Here is a 21,653-nt window from a genome sequence, read left to right on the forward strand (position 1 = left end):
ATGATTTTCTAGTAGACAAGGTGAAGATCTAAATTATGGAAAGATCCTTTATCCAGAAAACCCCAGGTCCAGAGCATTTTAGATAACAGATCCCATACCTGTATACAGCAGATACAGTCTGCTATATCATAGTCCTCCTTCCCGACCCATCTTTCACTTTCAAAATAGCATTGCGGTCCGGGTCTGTGAGGTGCGGAGTGACAGGTCGGGAAGGGGCGCCAGGGGAGGAGGATTGTTGATGCCGGACCCCTCAGTCGATTTTTTGTGATATGGCCCAAGGAAGAGCCCCATATTAGAAAACTTCAATAAAAGTGCATCATTCTTGCTATGCGGGATATTTGCTCTATCTGTGAAGTGTGCCCCCACCACTTGCTGATAACACCAACCAGTTTAAAAATTTTCACACCAGAAAATATTTAAGGGGGTCTTAAAAATGTAATAAAATAGATCTAATTAAGAATATTAATTGAAAAATTGTAATTTTAAATTTGTAAAATCTTTTTCTGTTTACTACATTTCAGCATACATATTATAGTAACGGTTGAAAGAGAGCATTTTGCTGCTAACCTTTTCACAGCTCCTTTAACATTACCAAAGGCTTTCTCTGAGCAAAGTCCAAGAGTCATCTCTCTGTTCTTTCTCTGTTCTTTCCTCTTTTTGTTCTTTGTGCCCCATTAAACATAAAACCATCTGCTGTTTTTCATGCTATTTTTACCTCCATAATATTTTAATGTCACGTATATTCTCAAGTTATTAATTGCCTCCTATTTTGGCATGCCTTGTAATACACTCCATACATTTGTTCTGCTATGTAAATAACTAAATAAATGCAATATAATACATATCTATTGTAACCATCTATTTATGATGGACCAAAGAGTTTATTCAACTTCTCTGTTTTAAGAACCTTTACAGTAATACTCTTATATTTCATATTTAACTACTACACAGAAAAGGGGATCGTCTCCATTCTGCCATAATGCTACTGTATGTCTAAGACTAGAATTAAAGTTATGTGTAGTTTTTTGTTTTATGTACAAGGGGTTAGGGATATGTATGTGTTCTTCGAGTATTTGGGCCCAATTAACATTCCTGCTTTGGCCCCCACTACTTTGTATAAAAATAGTCCAACTGTGAAATGTGGTAGGCTCTCTATCATAAAGGCAGGTGTGGAAAAGTACATTTTTAAAAGTAATTAAATAAAATAGTACGGTAAGTACATATTTATAAAGATGGCTCCAAACTTTATTTTATTTTCCCTTTGCCCCTTGGGCAAAAGCCAACACACTGAAAGACTGAAGCAGTCCTAGGAGCCAAGAAATGAATTATTTTGCTGCTGAAGAATGAAAGAGCAAGGGAACTGTATATTGTCTCACATCACAGCAGTGCATAGGGTGGTAGATTAAATTCCTGTGCTGGCAGGAAGATTCATTTGCTCTAGCCACTATGGCAGGGAAAAGTGTATAATCTCTGTAAAGAAATTCTAGGTGGCTCTTGTGAAGACATTCTGTATCTACATACATACATACAGTAGTTGCTGTTATTTTTAAATTGGTTTGTTTATGGAAATAGTAAAATTGTATACAGTATATATAAATACAGTATATATATACATTATAGTAGGGACAAAAAGGCACTTCATGACATACTGTCACATCATGATTTATAGTCTGCTACAGATAGCTAACAGCTTGCCTAGCTATCAGGAATTCTTATAGGGAATTATTATATTATAGTTTTAGATATTATAATAGGGAAAAAAGAAGGCATGGTTAGGATCACCTATACTCCAATGTCAGAACAAAAACTGTTTGTCAAGGCACTTTTGATTCCAAGTGACTATATGTATAGTATTTTTTGTATAGTATTTTTCCAAAGTGTGTTGTCTTCTGTTTGGATCTTCGGGCTTCTCTATACCATGTTTATGATTGTTGTTATTAAATCCATCTTGCTGTTGGTCGTTCTTTTCCTTTTAGAGAATCATCTTTTCAAACAACTATTGTCTTTTCCAGTGAACTGATTTTTCTTAAATGATTTGGGTCTTCTCATGATATGTCCAGAATAAGACATCTTAAATCTGGTAATTTTTGTTTCAAGTGGAAGGTCAGGTTTGATTTTATCAAGGATCTGAGTGTTTGTTTTCCTTGCTGTGTGTTCTCGAAATTTATTTTAAAAACAATTGAATTTTTAAAATTCGGGTGAATAGGATCGACCTGCAAACTTGAATAAAATTCAAATAGAATCTACTAAGAAGTCATCCCTGGCAGTAGAAAGGTCTAGGTAGGATAAATACTTTAACTTTATAATGTAATCTTTAACAAACAGGCTTTGGCATGGTATATAAGATAATAGCGGAGAACAGAGATGGTAGCAATGCAACAGCGTTTGGAGTGGGACCACCTTTTCGGATGAAGTGACCCCATAATCAGGGTGAGCTACCAGGTCTCACAGATATGATTGATTATCACAAAAAATATGTTTTCCTCTTATAAAAAGTGATTTCTTCGGAAAGGAGTTAAATAGAATGGAATATAATTACTGGTTTTAAAATAATTTTAATTGAACTGTGTGAGTCACATGCACGTTGCACATGTCTCATGTTAAGTATAATAGCATAATGCAATTTAGTACTCAAGACTTTAATAGAACAACATTTAATTTATTTACTGTATCTATTTATCTTGTTGGGATAACAGAGAAAGTAATTGTTGTATTCACAACAGAGTCTCAAAGTTTTAATTCCTGAATGCCTACCAGTCAGCATTCCCTTAGTGTTCGTCATGGTTTTTTTAAACTCTCTAGGAAACTAGGAAATTGTTTCACACGGTTGTTTTCCAAGAATGGATAAATTGTAGGGTTTATCCCACTGTTAAAAAATAGGACTGGTCATCTGTAATGAACAATGTTTGCCTATGTATAGCCAGCTTTAGAATGCAAAAGTGATAAATAGAGATTCTATTTCTAGGAGAAAAAAGTGTGTACAAATTACAGTTGGAAATAAAGTGCTCTTACGCAAGTATATAGTTCAAAAGGTCTGTAGAGTTACACTACCCATGGGTTTTAAGTTCGAAAAAAAAACAGGTAAACTTAAGTGGTTCGGTAGATTAATATATAATAACGATTATACATCGTCATTTTTATGCATCCAAAAATACCTTAAAAGTCTCCTACAGTATAGTATACAATATAGTATAGTATACTACTTTCATATAATTTTATCTATCAGGGAGATTTTCAACATGGTCCATATGGTCCATTTCTTTATGTCAATCCTGATGTAGGAGAATAATGGAAGTTATAGTCCAGGTACAGCTGAATAACTGCAGGCTTTATTGGATTTTATTGGGTTATAGAGATTGTAAAGGGAGACTACGACATATCTGTTTGCTATCAATTTGTAAAAAAGGAGACATATTAAAGCTCATGTATGAGAGTGCAGTACAGTAAGTGCAATTTTGGAGGCAATTCAACATGTTTTTAACCCACAATGCAGCTTTTTTTCCTCATAATTCCAACATAGTTGTGAGGGTGAATTGTGAGCAATGTAATTGCAGCTCATCCGGTGTTAAATAGCTGTCTGTGCTGGATTTTTTAGGTGTAGGTACACTGTACCTTTTGACACAGCCTGTGGTAGGAACAGAGGCTACCACCACCACCTTTGAGGTAGCTGTAGTTCTAGGGTTAGCCTGTGTCAATAGACCACCTAAGCTCAAATCAGAAGAAGAGGTGAGACAGACACACTAATGCCAAGCATAACTATGCAAAAAGTGCCAGGCCATGTTTGGGCGCAAGTGTAAGGGGCCCGAAGGCGCAGTAATAGTGTAGACCAAAGAGGAGACCAAACCAAGTTCGAGGTACAAGAGGGTTTATCAAAAGAATCGTCAAGGTACAGGCAAATAGATCAGACCAGGCAGCAGACAACAGGAATCGTAATAACAGGCAAGAGTCGGTACACAAGAATCAAAAGCAGTATATCACACCCAGGAACAGACGAACAGGAACCTATAGTTGGGCAAGGACTGGAAGGGGAGAGAGGTTTAAGTAGTCTCTGAGTTTGGCGCCAAAGTTGACGCACTGGCGTCAGACGCTGACGCGCTTGCGTCAGACGCAGACGCCAGCGTCCCCACGCTGATGTCCTGACGCCGGCGCCCATTCTGACGCCGGCGTCCATTCCGTCGCCGGCGGCCAATCCGGGAGCAGGAAGACGATGACACCATGGAGCTGCGCCCATCAGGAACCATGCGGTGAGGCAGGGGGTCGCCATCTTGGACGCCATCTTTGGAAGGTGAGTTAGAATCCATTACAGTACCCCCCTCCTTAGGGGGGGCCTCAGGACCACCGAGACTAGGAGAAGAAGGGAAAAGTCTATGGAACTTACGGACCAAGGCAGGCGCATGGACGTCCGAGTTCCTCACCCAGGAGCACTCCTCCGGACCGAACCCTTTCCACTCAATGAGATACTGAAGAGTACCCCTGGAAAAACGGGAGTCCAAAATCCTCTTGACTTCGAATTCCTGGTGACCATCAACCAGGACAGGAGCTGGGGAAGAAGAAGAAGGACAAGACACAGCAGGCTTAAGTAACGAGACATGAAAGACATTTGGAATCCGCATCTCCGGAGGAAGTTGAAGGCGGACCGCCACAGGGTTGATGACTTCGACGACAGGATAAGGGCCGATGAACTTAGGACCAAGTTTGGGAGTGGGAATTTTCAGACGAATATTACGAGTAGAAAGAAAAACTTTGTCACCAGGAGAATATGGAGGGGCAGGAACTCTTCTCTTATCGGCAAACCTCTTCTGAGCCAGGGAACTCTTCTCCAAATTAGTGGCAGTGGCCTCCCAGATAGCCAACATGTGAGCAGCTTGGTCGTTGGCCGCAGGAACGTTGGTAAGAAGAAGATCTTGAGGAAAGGCCAACGGATTCCGACCATAAACACAGAAGAAGGGAGACTTTAGGGAAGAGGAATGCAGCGCATTATTGTGAGCGAACTCAGCCCAAGGAAGAAGATCCGACCAATCGTCCTGGCACAGAGACACATGACAGCGCAGAAACTGCTCCAAAGCCTGGTTGACCCGTTCAGCAGCACCATTGGATTGTGGGTGGTAAGCAGAGGAAAATTGGAGAGAAATATTAAGGGCCTTGCATAGCGACCTCCAGAACTTGGATATAAATTGAGAACCCCGATCAGAAACAATCTCAGCAGGAAAACCATGGAGGCGAAAAATATGTTTAATAAAAAGTTCAGAAAGTTCAGAGGCAGAAGGCAACTTCCGAAGTGGAGTAAAATGGGCCATCTTACTAAATCTGTCGATCACCACCCAGATCACAGTGTGGCCGGAGGATAAGGGCAGATCGACAATGAAATCCATTGCCACGTGAGTCCAAGGGCGAGAAGGGATGGGCAACGGCAGGAGAAGACCCTTGGGAGAAGAATGACTAGCTTAAGAGACAGCACAGGTAGCACAGGAAGAAATAAAATCTTTCACGTCCTTTCTCATCGATGGCCACCACACCAAGCGTGACAGGAGTTCAGTGGTCTTCTCAATCCCCGGGTGACCAGCTTGTTTGGAATTGTGAGTTTGAGATAGGATGGCCTGGCGACACTCAGGTGGAACAAAAGCAACCCCCAAGGGAATGTTATCAGGAGCAGAGGCCTGGGCAGAAAGAAGTTCAGAAGCCAAGGAGGGAAACAAGGCAGCAACAATCTTGGAAGGAGGCACTATAGGTTCGGGATCTTCAGAATAAGAAATCTCGGGAACAAAACTCCTGGACAGCGCATCAGCCTTTCTATTTCTTGAGTCAGGACGAAAGGTGATGATAAAATTAAAACGGGAGAAAAATAAAGACCATCTGGCTTGACGAGGATTTAAACGTTTCAGGGACTGGATAAATTCAAGGTTCTTGTGGTCTGTAAAGATGGTCACAGGAATAGAAGATCCCTCAAGTAGATGCCTCCACTCCTCCAGGGCCAATTTGACCGCGAGCAGTTCACGATTCCCAACGTCATAATTCTGCTCGGGAGAAGAGAATTTTTTGGAGAAGAATGCACACGGATGTAACTTCCCATCCGAAGAAGACCTTTGAGATAAAACGGCTCCAGCTCCCACATCAGAGGCGTCCACTTCAAGGAAAAAGGGCAGAAGAGGTTCGGGGTGTCTCAGAATTGGTGCAGAAGAAAAGGCCTCTTTCAATGTTTCAAAGGCTTCCACAGCTAGAGGGGGCCAGTGCTGAGGTTTGCCCCATTTGCGGATAAGAGCAAGAATAGGAGAAATCTTGGAGGAAAAGCCTTTAATGAACTGCCTATAATAATTGGCAAAGCCAATAAACCTTTGAATAGCCTTGACGCTGGTGGGTAGAGGCCAATCAAGAATTGCAGTAACCTTGGCTGGATCCATCTTGAACCCCTGTTGTGAGATTATATACCCAAGGAAAGGGATGGAAGGCACCTCGAAAGAACACTTCTCCAACTTGGCGAAGAGTTTATTCTTTCTAAGACGAAGAAGGACTTCCTTCACCTGACAACGGTGTTCCTGAAGATCTTTGGAGAAAATGAGGATATCATCCAGGTAAACGACTACACATTGCCCCAACAAATCTCTGAAAACGTCATTTACAAACTCCTGGAAGACCGCAGGGGCATTACATAGACCAAATGGCATTACAAGGTACTCATAATGCCCGTCACGAGTATTGAAAGCGGTCTTCCATTCATCACCCTCTCGGATCCGAATGAGGTTGTAGGCGCCCCGAAGATCAAGTTTGGTGAAGAGATTAGCGCCTCTCAACTGATCGAAAAATTCAGAGATTAAGGGGAGAGGGTAACGGTTTTTGATAGTGATTTTATTCAGCCTTCTATAGTCGATGCAGGGCCGCAGACTGCCATCCTTCTTTTCGACAAAGAAAAAACCTGCTCCAGCAGGAGACGATGAGGGACGAATGAACCCTCTCTGAAGATTCTCCTGAATGTAGGTTTTCATGGCTGCTGTTTCAGAAGGAGACAGAGGATAGGTGCGGCCACGAGGAGGCATGGAACCAGGCAGGAGTTCAACTGGGCAGTCGTAGGATCGATGGGGAGGAAGAGTCTCAGCGGAGCCCTTATTGAAGACATCCGAAAAGGATTGATATACAACTGGAAGAGAGGGCTTAGAAGACACAGAGGAAACTTTGACAATGGGCACAGCAGGTAAACAGTTCTGTTGGCAATGTGGACTCCAACGGGCAACTTGTGAAGAAGACCAATCAATGACTGGGTTATGGGTGCATAACCATGGAAGACCCAGAACAATAGGAGTAGAAGGGCAATCAATAAGAAGAAAGGACAGTCTCTCCAAATGCAGGGTGCCCACTTTGAGTGAAATTTCCGAGGTGGTCTGTGAAATGATGGCAGAAGACAGAGGACGATCATCAATTGCCAGAGCTCGCAGAGGAATAGCCAGAGGAAGAAGAGGAACAGCATGTCGGCTGGCAAAAGTCTTGTCCATGAAATTCCCGGCAGCACCAGAATCTACGAAGGCTTGAACCGGGATCCTCCGGAAGCCAAACTGGATCTGTGCCGGAAGTAGGAAACGATGACCAGACGGTCGGGGAGAAGGACAAACTCCACCCAGGTAAGTCTCCCCAAACTTACCGAGGCATTGGCGTTTTCCAGGCTTTACAGGACACTCGAGGATGGAGTGAGCTTTGCCCCCGCAGTAGAGACATAATCCCGCCGCCTTTCTCCGGTACTTGTCCTGTTCGGAAAGACGGGCCCGTCCAATCTGCATCGATTCCTCAGCAGATGTAGGAGAGGAAGAAGCAGAAGCCGCAGGAGGTGGAGAGGGCGAGAAGTAAGCAGGATTGTTGAGCAGGGGTCTCTGGAAGCGGGGGGCCAGGATAGGCTGGAAACGAGGGTTCCTCTTAGAATGCTCACGGTCTAGCTCGACCTGGAACTCCCTCTGGCGAGTATCGACCTTCACGGCCAAGGCGACCAACTCTTCCCAACGGGGAGGAATTTCCCGGGATACGAGGTCGTTCTTTATTCTTATAGCCAGGCCGTTGTAGAAGGCAGCATGATAACCATCATTGTTCCACGACGTCTCCGCTACCAGGGTGCGAAACTCAATGGCATACTCCGGAACCGAGCGGGAGCCTTGCTGGAGCTGGAACAACCGAGCCGAAGAAGCTATGGCTCGTCCAGGAGCATCAAACACTGTCCGGAACTCATGGAGAAAGGTACAGGCATTATCGATCAGAGGATCCTTCTTTTCCCAAAAGGGTGATGCCCATTCTAGGGCCTTTCCCTGCAGACGAGAGATAACATAACCCACTTTGGCTCGCTCCGAGACAAACTGACCTGGCAGCAGGGCAAACTGGATCTCACATTGGATAATGAACCCTCTGCAAGCGTCAGGATCACCACTGTAGAGAGGAGGTGCGGGGATGCGAGGCTCGGAGACTTGGAGCGGGGTTGCAGGTACAGCGACTGGTGCCACGGGAGTCAAGGTAGACACTTTCTCCAGGACTGCGCCAATGGCCTGACCAAAGTGAGACTGGAGTACTTCATAAGAGTCAATTCGGGAGGCCAAAGCTCGAATGGTTTCACCAACATCAGGCGAAGCATGAGTCTCCTCCAAAGGGTCCATGGCCCAACTATACTGTAAGGGGCCCGAAGGCGCAGTAATAGTGTAGACCAAAGAGGAGACCAAACCAAGTTCGAGGTACAAGAGGGTTTATCAAAAGAATCGTCAAGGTACAGGCAAATAGATCAGACCAGGCAGCAGACAACAGGAATCGTAATAACAGGCAAGAGTCGGTACACAAGAATCAAAAGCAGTATATCACACCCAGGAACAGACGAACAGGAACCTATAGTTGGGCAAGGACTGGAAGGGGAGAGAGGTTTAAGTAGTCTCTGAGTTTGGCGCCAAAGTTGACGCACTGGCGTCAGACGCTGACGCGCTTGCGTCAGACGCAGACGCCAGCGTCCCCACGCTGACGTCCTGACGCCGGCGCCCATTCTGACGCCGGCGTCCATTCCGTCGCCGGCGGCAAATCCGGGAGCAGGAAGACGATGACACCATGGAGCTGCGCCCATCAGGAACCATGCGGTGAGGCAGGGGGTCGCCATCTTGGACGCCATCTTTGGAAGGTGAGTTAGAATCCATTACAGCAAGTAGCTTTAATGAATGCTGTGAATTTGCATAATGCCAAAACTGTGCTTTGCTTCCCAGAGACTGATAAATACATCACTGGTCCCTGACCCAGGGGAGTTTATAATCTAGCTCATCATGAATTGACAAATTAAAATAAACAACATGCTCATAAATTTCAAATTTATGTGTGGATTGTCTTGCAGAATAAATAAAAGTGTTTTTTGTGTAGAGTCCAATACCCACTTAATGTTGTTTGAAATTATTTTGTCCACGGAGACTTTTTTTTCTCCTTGCAGACAGTGGGTAACTATAGAGGAAGCAGACTACTATAGAGGAGCAGACTACGTGGTCGTTGAGGGTCTAGGGAATGGGGTCAGCTTTTTGGCAGGGGGCCCCAGAAAGTTCTTGTTTTGCCGCTGCTTGCAGGCTTTGTATTTGTTCAGCATGGCAGTTCCTTACTTCAACAGCACCTTTAACCTGTAGAACAGTGATCCCCAACCAGTAGCTCGTGAGCAACATGTTGCTCTTCAACCCCTTGGATGTTGCTCTCATTGTCCTCAAAGCAGGTGTTTATTTTTGAATTCCAGGCTTGGAAGCAAGTTTTAATTGCATAAAAACTAAGTATAGTGCCAAGTAGAGTCTCTTGTAGGCTGCCAGTCCACATAGGGGCTACCAAATAGCCAATCATTGCCCTTATTTGGAACCCCAAGGGATTTTTTCATGCTTGTGTTGCTCCCCAACTCTATTTACATTTGAATGTGGCTCACGGGTAAAAAAGGTTGGGGACCCCTGCTGTAGAATAAACATGGGAATGACCTATAATGATGGGAGTGTGAGAGACTTTAAAGGGGTTGATCATCTTCCAACACTTTTTCAGTTCAGTTGGTTTCAGATAGTTCACCAGAAATAAATACTTTTTCCAATTACTTTCTATTGTATATGTGTGACCGTTTTTGTAATTTTTCTTCACCTTTTTAAAACTGCTCTGGGAGAGGGGGGTTGCTGACTCTGTTCTAAATTTATACATTTAGTTGATACATTTATATTTGTCCCTGCTGAGCAGAATCCCAGAGTTTCATTAAAGGCAGCTGTTAGAATTAATACAATAGTTGCTAATATTCCGGAGATGCTGCTGAGAAATGTATCAACTAAATGTTGCAAAATTACAACTGGCTGCTCTGAATTACAGAGCTGCCAGACTCAAACACCAGAGACAGGAACCTAACATTTTTACTTTGATTTTGGAAAAATTGTAAAAAAAAAAAAAAAAAAAAAAAATACAAAATGGAAAGCAACTGGAAAAAAAAGTCTTTATTTCTGGAGAACAATCTGCAAACAACTCAACTAAAACAGACAACGCTAATTCACCAAAATCTGAAGTTAAAGTTGAATGGACGTATATGTTGCAGCAAATAAATTACACTACTCAAGCCCGGGAAACCTTAATAAAATAAAATAAAGTTGTTATATTGCCCTACACATGAGCCCAGTGTATAGTTTATGTGCCATATGTTAGGAAATGTAGGGGGGAAGCCAGTTACCCCAAAAAAAATGTATGCTCTTTTTCAGCCTATCACCCTGAAAAATGAAAAGAAGCTAGAATTTTTGGGACTTTTGAACTATTTTTTGAGGAACTCCTATCTACTCTATTGCACGTCGCCTGGTCTGAGGTGGATAAGGCAAGTCTGGCGCAAGAGGTAACGTTCAGTAAAATCTGCATCTTAGTGAATTCGCGTAGTTACGTCCATTCGCCAGAGCACATATTCGCCAGGCGTTAGGGAGCGAAGTACCGCTAGAGTCTATCTCCTTTGCTAGCTTCGCCGTTTGTAAAGCAGCAAAGTCCCAAAATAACGTCACTTCACCCTTTAGTAAATTTGCCCCTTTATTTCTGGAGAACAATCTAAAAACAACTCCAATAAAAAAGCGTTTGGAAGGTGTACAATCCATTTTTTATGTTTATTCTTATCGTCATTGCATTAATTGTATAATATATTTAGCAAATGAGCTGTAGCATGGGTGCACTTCCCTATTATATGGGCCCTAGGCCTAAACTTTACTGTCAGAGACTCCTGGAGTGAGCAATAATAGTCTCTCTAAACCACATCCCTATCCCATGATACAAGCAAGGCTTTACATGAAGTACAACCTATGCCCAAGTGTTTGACTTCCACATTTCTATCATAAGAGTAAGGTGACAGTAGAAAAGTGAAAGTAAAACCCCTGTGTTGTGCAGTGTGCATGCTCTCTTTAATCTGGGTTATGTTTTTGGATTAACCTCTCTAGTACTGTGTGGGAGACCGATTTGCGTGTCGTCATTTCCGCCTGAGCCAAAACAGCCAATGGGAATCTGTGTTTATGTCTAGACGCTGCATATTCATGAGAGTCAGGCGGTGGCGGAGCAGGGGGAGCGGCGCTGCGCTTCACGCTGAATTATTGCTGCTGGGAGTGGGAATAATGAGGTTTAGGCGACCACTGACCGACTGCCCCTTTCATGTTTAGTCCCGTATATATAAATATAGCGAGACGGAGCTGTGCATGGTTTGTAGGAGAGGGAGGGTCGTAGGAGCAGCAGCTGTGTTTAATGGCAGCGGGCCTAGCTACAGTCCTACTGCTTATGTGTGTGCGCCCGTTTCCTAGTTCGCTTTATTAATGATTCTTTCGGCTGGGCTACAAGGGCACTTGCATTCCTGGGTGCGACTATAGGGACGTTGTAGGTTCCAGCTGTAGTGGGAAGGGCACTATAGACTTTGCAACAAGGGTCAGAGGGAGAAGTGCTTCCAGTGGATCCTGCCCCACTGCTCCCCTTCTGCTGGGGACAAGAATGAGAGAGAATGAGCCAGAGAGACACCCTGGTGCATCTGTTTGCTGGAGGGTATGTGCCTTTTCTTCATTCAGGAATGTCCAACCTGTAGCCCTCCAGCTGTGGCTCAACTACACCTTCCAGCACCAGGCCATGCTGGGAGATTTAGTGTTAAAGCAGCTGGAGGGTATCCTTGTGAATGCATGTTTTCCATATTTAAATGCCTGTCATTCATCTTTTTCTGTCTTACATGCCGTTCATTGCCTAGCAGCACTGGCCGGAGGGCATCCTCGCAGTCTTACCGTGCAAACGTTGTGTATTTCTATTCTGCGCAGAACAACCCAGCTAGAGTATGGCATCGAAAATTGTGATCTAAATTATTATAGCAAGAAGAGGCCATTGCCCCAGAGAACAGATACACCGAATCCACTTTTTTGGATTCGGCTGAACCCCCGTGAAAGATTTGGCCGAATACCGAACCGAATCCTATATGCAAATTAGAGGTGAGAAGGGGAAAACATTTTTTACTTCCTTGTTTTCTGACAAAAAGTCACTCAATTTCCCTCCCCACCCCTAATTTGCATATGCAAATTAGGGTTCGGTTCAGCGGGGCCGAAGGATTCGGCTGAATCCGCATCCTGCTGAAAAAGGCCAAATCCTGTCTGAATCCCGAACCGAATCCTGGATTCGGTGCATCCCTAAATAAAAGTCTCAAAGAGCAAATCACTCCAATAAGACTAAAAATCCACAATGTAATATTGTTCCTTAAACTGTTATTGCATTGCGAACTTTAATTGCACACTCTTAAGAAGTGCTTGAAGGTGTCGTAATATTTTGGAGCAAACATAAGGACTTTTTCAGTAAGAGGTTTTATTACATTGACTGCGCATTGGCAAAACTATCAAATTCGCAAACTGTCTTCCACTGTTGGAAGTGGTCGCTAAACAGTATCCAGGTTCGCAAAGGTTATAATAAATTCGCGCAAATGCATAACTTTTCGCATTGCAAATAGTTTTTCCGTTACCGACTTTTATTACGTTCCCCTGATAATGTCAAAGCAAATCTTTATACTTTCCACCCTTATCTGTAAGTGCCAGAGGAGGGTGTCCTTTCGGTGTTGACGCCCCTTCTCATAAACGAATGCTTGTATTTCTTACATATGGGGCAGTTGTAGATTAGAAGGGTCTGCATTGACTGGCACTGCTCCAAAAACTTTTTTGCAGTCTGTCAACTGTATGTGTCAAGTGCAAGTTCAACTCTGCTGAAATGTTTGATGGACTTAAATATGACCTATATTTATATCCTACGCTGATTTAACACAACTGACATGGCAAGAATGCACAGGCATTTGTGATGTGGGAGGGCAGCTGCGTGGCCGTGGTGCTGTAAACGTTAATTGGGTGACATGCTGCGTATTTACACAGATTTAGAATAATGGCTTCATTTACCCAGTTCCTATATTCCTGTTGTGTTCTCATCATGTAAGACTTGTTGTGTTTGGTTTGAGTGCTGCTATTGTGCTACAGTGTCGTGAATGTGAACTTGCTCTTTTGAAGTTGAGATTACAGTCATGTTCTCTCCGATTCCTTCCTTCAGGGGGAATATTGCAACGAGCCTGAAAATCAGGTAAAGCATTGAGGATAGCTTGTGGCAGTAATAGTACAAATAAGACATTGCAGGAGGTTGCATCGTTCTGCTAATGACGAAAGCTTTCTGTTTGTAGGATAAAGGCAACATGTTCGTCCGTTATGAAAACATAAAACTGTTACACCAATGTTGGTAACTTTGTAGTTAGACATTTTATCAAGACAATTTTCATGACATATAAAAGCCATTGCAGTGTTGTAGGCTTTTGATTTGATTTCACTATTCACCGCTACAGGGCATTTAGCTTGGCAAATTATTTCATTGTATATAAAATTGGACATGCTCAGCAGAACTGAACACCTGGACTTGACTGTTGGCAATCCCATTCTGGTCAATTAGGCAACTGGATGGCTAAAGTAGGTCGCTTGTCTGAGGGACCTTATCACAAAGTTTTGCTCTGCTGATGACCTATTACAGTTGTAGATTTTTTGCCAACAGATGGCCTAGTTTTCTCTTTTGCACAGTTAAATCAGAATTTTCATTCTGTTGAGGAGCCCCAAACATACATCTGTAGTCATTGGTGACAGAATGCTTTCTTACATAATCAGCTTAAACACTACATATTTCTCATATGATATTCAAACCCCACTTTATTACTTCAATTTGTTTAAATAATGTTAAAGGTAAGCTTATTGTATCTTTAAATGAAAAGAAACTTGCATATGTCTATATATATATATATATATATATATATATATATATATATATATATATATATATATATATATATATATATATATATATATATACACCTACCTACATACATACATACATACATACATACATACGCACACACACAGGTATGGGATCCGTTATCTGGAAACCCATTATCCAGAAAGTTTCGAATTGTTGAAAAGATGTCTTCCATAGACTCCAATATAATCAAATAATCCAAATCTTTAAACATGATTTCCTTTTTCTCTGTAATAATAAAACAGTACTCGATCCCAACTATGATAGAATGGACCCTTATTGGAAGCAAAACCAGCCTATTGGGTTTATTTAATGTTTACATGATTTTCTAGTAGACTCAAGGTATGAAGATCCAAATTATGGAAAAATCCTTTATCCAAAAAACCCCAGGTCCTGAGCATTCTGGTTAGCAGGTCCCATACCTGTGTGTATATGTACGGTATATATGTGCAAAAAATAATAATTCCCCAGCAGGAAATCCTTTATAGCACTAAATGATCCTGCCCCAACAGTTGAGTCTTAATCTTAACACAGGCAACGCATGCTAAAATAATAAGAGTAAAGTTGTGAATTATTGAGTTTGAACACCTTTAGCATACATGTATGGAAACTGTAGGACTAAACTGTATGTCTCTGAAATAGTCCTTAAGATAGTAAAGTTCTGGAGCCTTGCCCCGGTGCTGTCTTATTACAGTCAGAAATAAATTCACTTCAGTGTTGCAGGCCTGACAGCTCTCTAATTTTGTCTTCTGCACAGGGTTCAAACACTTATTTGATGTCTTGCAGCTTTAAATAGAATATATGGTCTATTTATAAGGTTTTCCTAAGAAGAGACTGTTTATGTGTGAGGAGCTACCAGATAGTGTCCACTAAATATTCTGGGATGCATGATCTCAGCACACCATGTATATTATACATAAGTTATTATTTCATTGTGCAACTGCAGTTTATTGTCTAATCAAGTCCCGTGGATACTGTAATTTTCCATTTTCCATTTCCATGTTTCATTAAGGGATGATTTTTGGCTATATAATAAGACATAAGCAGCGATGGGAAAGCACTGCCTAACTTCTCTATTTTAACGATGACTCAACCTATGCAAAAATCCCTTTATTTTGCAAACATCAATGTACAAAGTGATTTATAAAATGCATTGTAATTTCAAGTTGTCTTTGTCTGGCTGTGACATTAGGACTATAATACCTTATATTTTCCATAATGAAGCAAGTGGAAGTAGTGATCTCCGCTGATCCTGTCAAAACGTTATCCTCTGTATATAGGATATATACATACATATATGTATTTATAGGGGATTTCTTTCAACAGTGTCAAACTTTTTTTCCCTACATATATTCTTGTTCTCTACAATATATAACATTTCTCTCTGGTGCACCTATTACACCTTGGTGGAATTTTAAATTACTCACGGATCATACCAGTGCAACTAAATTCAATTGTCTTCATTCTTGTTGGATTTTCATTAGTGGGCACCATACCCATATATCATTAAGTTAGATAATGATTGGGGCAGGTGCAGCTACATGCCCATCATGAATATAGGCCCATCATATTTTACCCATGAAACAGCTGAACCCCCCAATTTATACATCAATATATCATCATCTTATGGTGCTTTAGATGCACAGTCTGTGCTTCATCAGTAGATGGGCTTAACCAACCTCTACAATAAAGGATTAATAATGCTTTTCATTAAATGATCACACTGGACCACAGCAACAAAGATGGTTATTTGTGATTCAATTTGTTCAGTTATGTATGTTCTCCTTTTTTATGTGGATGATTAATGTATGTGATAGTTAATATGCTTCATCTTAACTATCGCCTGTAGTCTAAAGGCCCCCATACACGGGCCGATGAAAGCTGCCGACAGACTGAGTCGGCAGCTTATTGGCCCGTATGTGAGGCCATCCGACAGGCTTTCCCCATCAATGTCTGGTTGAAAGTCGGACCGATCTCGATCGGGCATGTTAAAAAATCCCATTGGATCGTGGCCACATCTGTGCGTTTATGCGGTCCCGCAATCGACTGCCCGTATCGGATGCATTCTGGCCCAATCGTTGGGCTCTGGGACCCATGAACGGATCAGCCCTGATATCGCCCACCTCAATGTGGGCATATCTGGGAGAGATCCGCTCATTTGGCAATGTTGCCAAACGAGCGGATCTCTACATCTATGGCCACCTTTAGACATGCCTGGTGAACTTGCATTTCTGTTACAGGCAAACAGACTTGGCAAAATAATATTTTTAAAGATTTAGGGGGAAATGTAATAAAATTAGCAAAGAGAACAAATTTGTGAATAAAAATTAGCATGTTATAGTGTAATATTCTTCATTATGCTTTTATTGCATTTCGTATCTTTAACTCCTTTTGAAAGTGGTGTGAACTTTTGAGGCAAATGGAACAACTTTTTCATTAAGTTTTTTTACATAAACTGCACACTATCGCAAACTAAAATGATTAATTACTATTGTTTATTTAGTAAATCTGATCAGTTACTATTATTAAAAACTAAAAAATTCCCAATCGATATCCTACTGTCACGTGAGGGCAAAATTATTCACTTTAAAAACTATTATTTGCATTGCAAAAAATTTTGTGTTAGCGACTAAAACTATGTTCCGCCATTTGTGTGTTTTGGCTCCTAAACAGATATCAACAATGTATCAAAATGTATCCATGCTGATAACTCTTCTGGTAGTATCAGTGCTACTTTAGTAAAATATTTATTAATTTGAAATAACGTAAGTAAAAACATAGCATGTGTTCCTTTCAACACAAGAAGTGATTTCCAATCAAGAGTCTAAATGATTTTAATTCACTTTCTGCTGTAGCTGAAAATTACATATACTAAAGGAGCTAATGGAGAACCACCATAAGCAGTGTGAGTTTCTATTTTTGGGTCCAAACGCAAATTAAAAATTCATGGTATAATCCCAAGAGAGAGAGACATCAGGACGAAATCTGGAAAAGCATGATAAATTAAAGAAGAGTATACACCATCCAATATTTTTTTAAAAGCACAGCAAATCCTTGACCGTGGGTGCTGGGAGCTGTAGTTCACAGTAACTGGAGAACACCAAATTGACAGCTCTGACTGTGTACTCGTTGTTAAATGAAGTGTTGTCTCAGATTATGATTTTTGCCCTAGGGATGCACTTGTTCCCTTGTTTTGAAGTACCTGTTAGTTGTTGGATGCTCTACACATTAATTTGCTCTTTATTATACAGCTATATTGTGATAAATTTGATTTATTTCCCTAAATCTTGTGGTTTGCCAAGCTACACTTTCTTGCCAGAATTCACAGCAACTCCTTGTTCTGCATACATTATTGCCTATTTTGGCAGAAGAAACAGTTACAAAAAAGGAAGAGGGAAAAAAAAAGCAAAGCTAGGAAGATATAACTCGGCGATCTGTTGACATTGGCAACAATATACTACTACACGGGCATTGCCCTAACAAGTGTTGTAATAACCATGAATCAAGCCACATTATTGTTGATTAAAGGCTATTGTTATATTTGCTAATATGAATGGAAAGGCCGCAATGTAATTACTGTTCATTTCTTTTCTTTCTGCGCTGCTTATTTCCTGGATAGGACAAGGTTTCCTCTTATAGCAAAAGATAAGAGTCCAAAGAAAAATACTTAATAGAACTGCACATAACTGTTTTAAAAGCAGCACATTGGCAGTTTAACCATGAACAATCCCTGTAAAGTGTTGCATAGACATTTTACCTCTATATAAATTAAGGATAGGAGTATTGAATAAAGAATCGCTTTTTTCCCTCTCCTCTTTGTGCGGATCTAGCCTTGTTGAAAATGGCATCCCCATAATTACTAGGTGCCATAGGAAAGTTGGTGCTACGAAGTATCTCATTTATTTTATTTTTTTATAGGTCTATGGTGCATTGTACTGTTTGAGGCCTTGGGTGCTTACATATTTTACGCGTGGTTATTTTGCATTTGCTTGCATCTGTCCGTTTTCTCTCCGGCCAGTGCAATTTATTTTTAATTAATTCGTTATGAAAGTCCAGGTAGACCCTTTTTCAAATCTGCCCTCTTGCATTAAGGACATGTACTATATGGACAAAGCATCTGGTCTGAACCTGCCTGTCTGATATCTTTTTCCAAAGCCAATGTTATGAACAAGACGTTGATCCTTCATTTTTTTCACTTTAACAGCCTCTGATTCTGAGGGAACATACTGGAACATTGTTGGTTGGATTTGTTTCCATTTAGCGTGGCTCCTAATTATTCTTCCAATTCATCTCACAGTAAAGCAGTTGTACATGGGGACAATATTGTGCTGTAACAGGAAAGGGCCTTCCCTAAACTGTTGCCTCAAACAGGAAGCATTGAATTGTCAAGATTCTCTTATGGCATGAAGTGTCAAGGTTTGCCTTCACTGGAACCGTGGACCTTAGCATAGGCCCTGAAAAACAGACCATTATTCCAGATATTACTGTCAGAATTATGCAGGCAGATTTTTCTGACATCCACCTAACTGCAAGATGAAGAAGCCTCTGGTCTCTCTAGAGAAGTGATTCCCAACAAGTGGCTCAGGAGCAACATTTTGCTCACCAACCCCTTCGATGTTGCTCCCATTGGCCTCAAAGCAGGTGCTTATTTTTGAATTACTACTTTTGAGACAAGTTTTGGTTGCATGAAAACCAGGTATACTGCCAAATAGAGCCTCCTGTAAGCTGTAAGTGTACATAAGGGCTTCCAAATAGCCAATCACATCATTATTTAACAGCTCAATGAACTTTTTTCATTATTGTTTTGCTCCAAAACCCTTTTTACATTTGAAAGTGGCTCACAGTTGGGGACCCCTGTTCTAGATAATGTTATTCATCTGCTTAGTAGTCTGATGTTGGTGACCTTTACACCACTCCATCTTATGCTTGGCATTGTGCACCTTAATGTTAGGTTTGTATGTGTCTGCTTGCCTGTGGAAACCAAAGTTGTTGTGCTCCCAACAAATGGTTCTTGTCCTGATATTTGTTCCTTTTCTTTGAGTTTGGGTGTCTTACCACTTTACAATCACAATGTGGTTTCTACTAGACGTTTCCTCTTCAGTTTCTTCACTTTCAGTTGACTACATCAATTTCCTAAACTGACTTAGCACCATGAAAGGATGGAGCCTCTCTAAGTCAAAAACTGTCTGTGTTTGCTCCTAACGATTACTTATCTATGTCCTAAATTTATACAAGGTCATTATACAGTGCCATTAATTTGTGTGTTGTCACAGGCCTATTCTAACAATATCATCGCATGAAAACATTTACACACAGATATGTCTTTATTTATACAGCAACAAAACCAACACGATGAAGCCTCAGGAGAAAGTACAGCCTGTGATTCAATAACTTGTAGACAATCTTTAGTTTATTACATGGATGTGTTTTCTCTAAAATGGATATATTGGTAGTGTAAGTAAATGATGTATTTTCTGCTGAGCCAATATGGATATTGCCAGCACCCAAGACATTCTTACACAATGTTTGGCAGTAGAGCTGTGGTGGGTGTAAGTATCTCTGTACAACATTCTTAAAGAGGTAGATCAACTTGTAAATACATTTCTTCTATTAAATAAGGATTTTAGCTTAAGTTTTCATTTTTGGAATTTCCCTGTAGCATCTTAGCAAGCCAGGTTGCCTACCTTTCAACATGTATTTGCTACATTAGTTGATAAATTTCTCAACAACATAAATGGAATTTCAGCAACTAATGTATAAACATGAAGAGGTACTCTATGCCATTCTTTAGTAAACTAAGTGAGAACAATCAATAGGGACTGAGGCTGCCCCTTCAAATAGTAACAATTAAGAGAAACCCATTGGTATCCCCAAATATAGTTTTTCAATTGGTCTATTGGTCAATGTTGAGCCTTCAACACAAAATGTTGTTTGGATTCAAAGTCATTGATCCCAGTTAGACTGTGAAGGTTCAGCTATATTATGCTTGTCTGCTTACATTTCTGTTTTGAAACAAGAGGATAGGACCAAAAGAGAAATTTAAGCAAACAAGCATAATATAGCCATTTTATTTCTGTTTTGGCCCTCTCCTATTGATCCCCCATTCTTTCAAACTGTTGCCTTGTTAAACAAGAGTTATACCAAAGATTTGAAGGATGGTGTATTATATTTTTTTTTTTTTTTTTTATGTATACATAGAAACTTTGCACCATATGTATGCTGCCATACATGTTGGGAACTGGTTTAGTGATCTAGTTGGCACAGATACTTTTGTCATAAATCACTGGTCACAACAGAAAATCTCCCATTATAGCACATAAGAATTAGGAATGAATTTGCATGCTATTGGAACTGACTGAGAATGGATGGCAGTTAATGTTTGTGTGGATATACTTGTCATCTAACTTATTACACATTCTTGGCTGTGAGCCGCTCACAAGTAGGCCAAGGGTCATGGCAAGCCGTTCTTTGGAGAAAACTATGCTTAGGAAGGAATGTAGTCTGACTTGGTAAAACAGCTTCTCGTTGTCTAAAAGCAAGATATTCCCCTTCATTAGAAAGGTACTCAATGACATAAAGGACACACTGTCTGAGAATCATAACATGCTACATCTTCTTTTGTTTATAATTGTATCGCCATTACATTTAAGTCACCTTCACAACAATAGACTTTGCTTAAAGGACACCTGTTGGGCAAAAATATCATCCCCAACCAAAAGTGTGGGGGAGTCTGTACTCCAGTTGGGAGAAACAGAGCTAAGAGCAGCCATGTCGACATGTACACCGCGCATAATGTGCTTTTGACATCATGCGCATAATGTCCAAGTCGGAGCATTTGTTCATTATGCACCTGCATTGCCCCTACATGGCGGCTCACACTCCGAGCTCCCTCCTGGTGCGAGTGTCCTAGCTCTGTTACTCCCAAACAGAATGCAGACTCTATTAGCCCACACCTTTGATTGGGGATAATATATTTGCCCAACAGGTGCCCTTTAATGTACAGTTCCGCTCATACATAAAGTGCAGAATAAGCTCTATTAAAGTGAACATACCACATTTTAAACAATTTCTAATTAATCTTCTTTGTTTTTAATTTCTTTGTTTCGCAAAGCACTGATTTTAGGCTTTACTGCTGTCTTGTTAAAAGATCGGAGCTGTAGCTAGCTAGTTAGTTAGTAAGGTGAGGACCACCTTCCACTTTTGTGCTTGGGACCCTTGGGAGTTGTTAAAGGAAAACTGTATCCCCCCCACCCCAAAATGAGTACTTAAGCAACAGATAGTTAATATTATATTGAGTGGCATATTGAAGAATCTTACCAAACTGAATATATATTTAAGTAAATATTGCCCTTTTACCATTGTTGCCTTAAACCACCATG

The 21,653-nt window shown here is 41.1% G+C and overlaps 1 protein-coding gene across 1 annotated transcript in view; it reads left to right on the forward strand.

Annotated features, from left to right (window-relative positions):
• Positions 1-11,643: 11,643 nt before the first annotated feature.
• The window catches only part of slc25a36.S (solute carrier family 25 (pyrimidine nucleotide carrier), member 36 S homeolog), a 36,167-nt gene continuing 26,157 nt past the window's right edge, over positions 11,644-21,653 (forward strand). Inside the window, 1 exon segment of the mRNA NM_001099898.1 lies at positions 11,644-12,006. Coding sequence (NP_001093368.1) covers positions 11,966-12,006 — 41 coding nt within the window. The 5' untranslated portion in view covers positions 11,644-11,965.

The sequence above is a fragment of the Xenopus laevis genome, chromosome 5S (genome assembly GCF_017654675.1).
Source record: "Xenopus laevis strain J_2021 chromosome 5S, Xenopus_laevis_v10.1, whole genome shotgun sequence".
Classification (NCBI taxonomy): Eukaryota; Metazoa; Chordata; class Amphibia; order Anura; family Pipidae; genus Xenopus; species Xenopus laevis.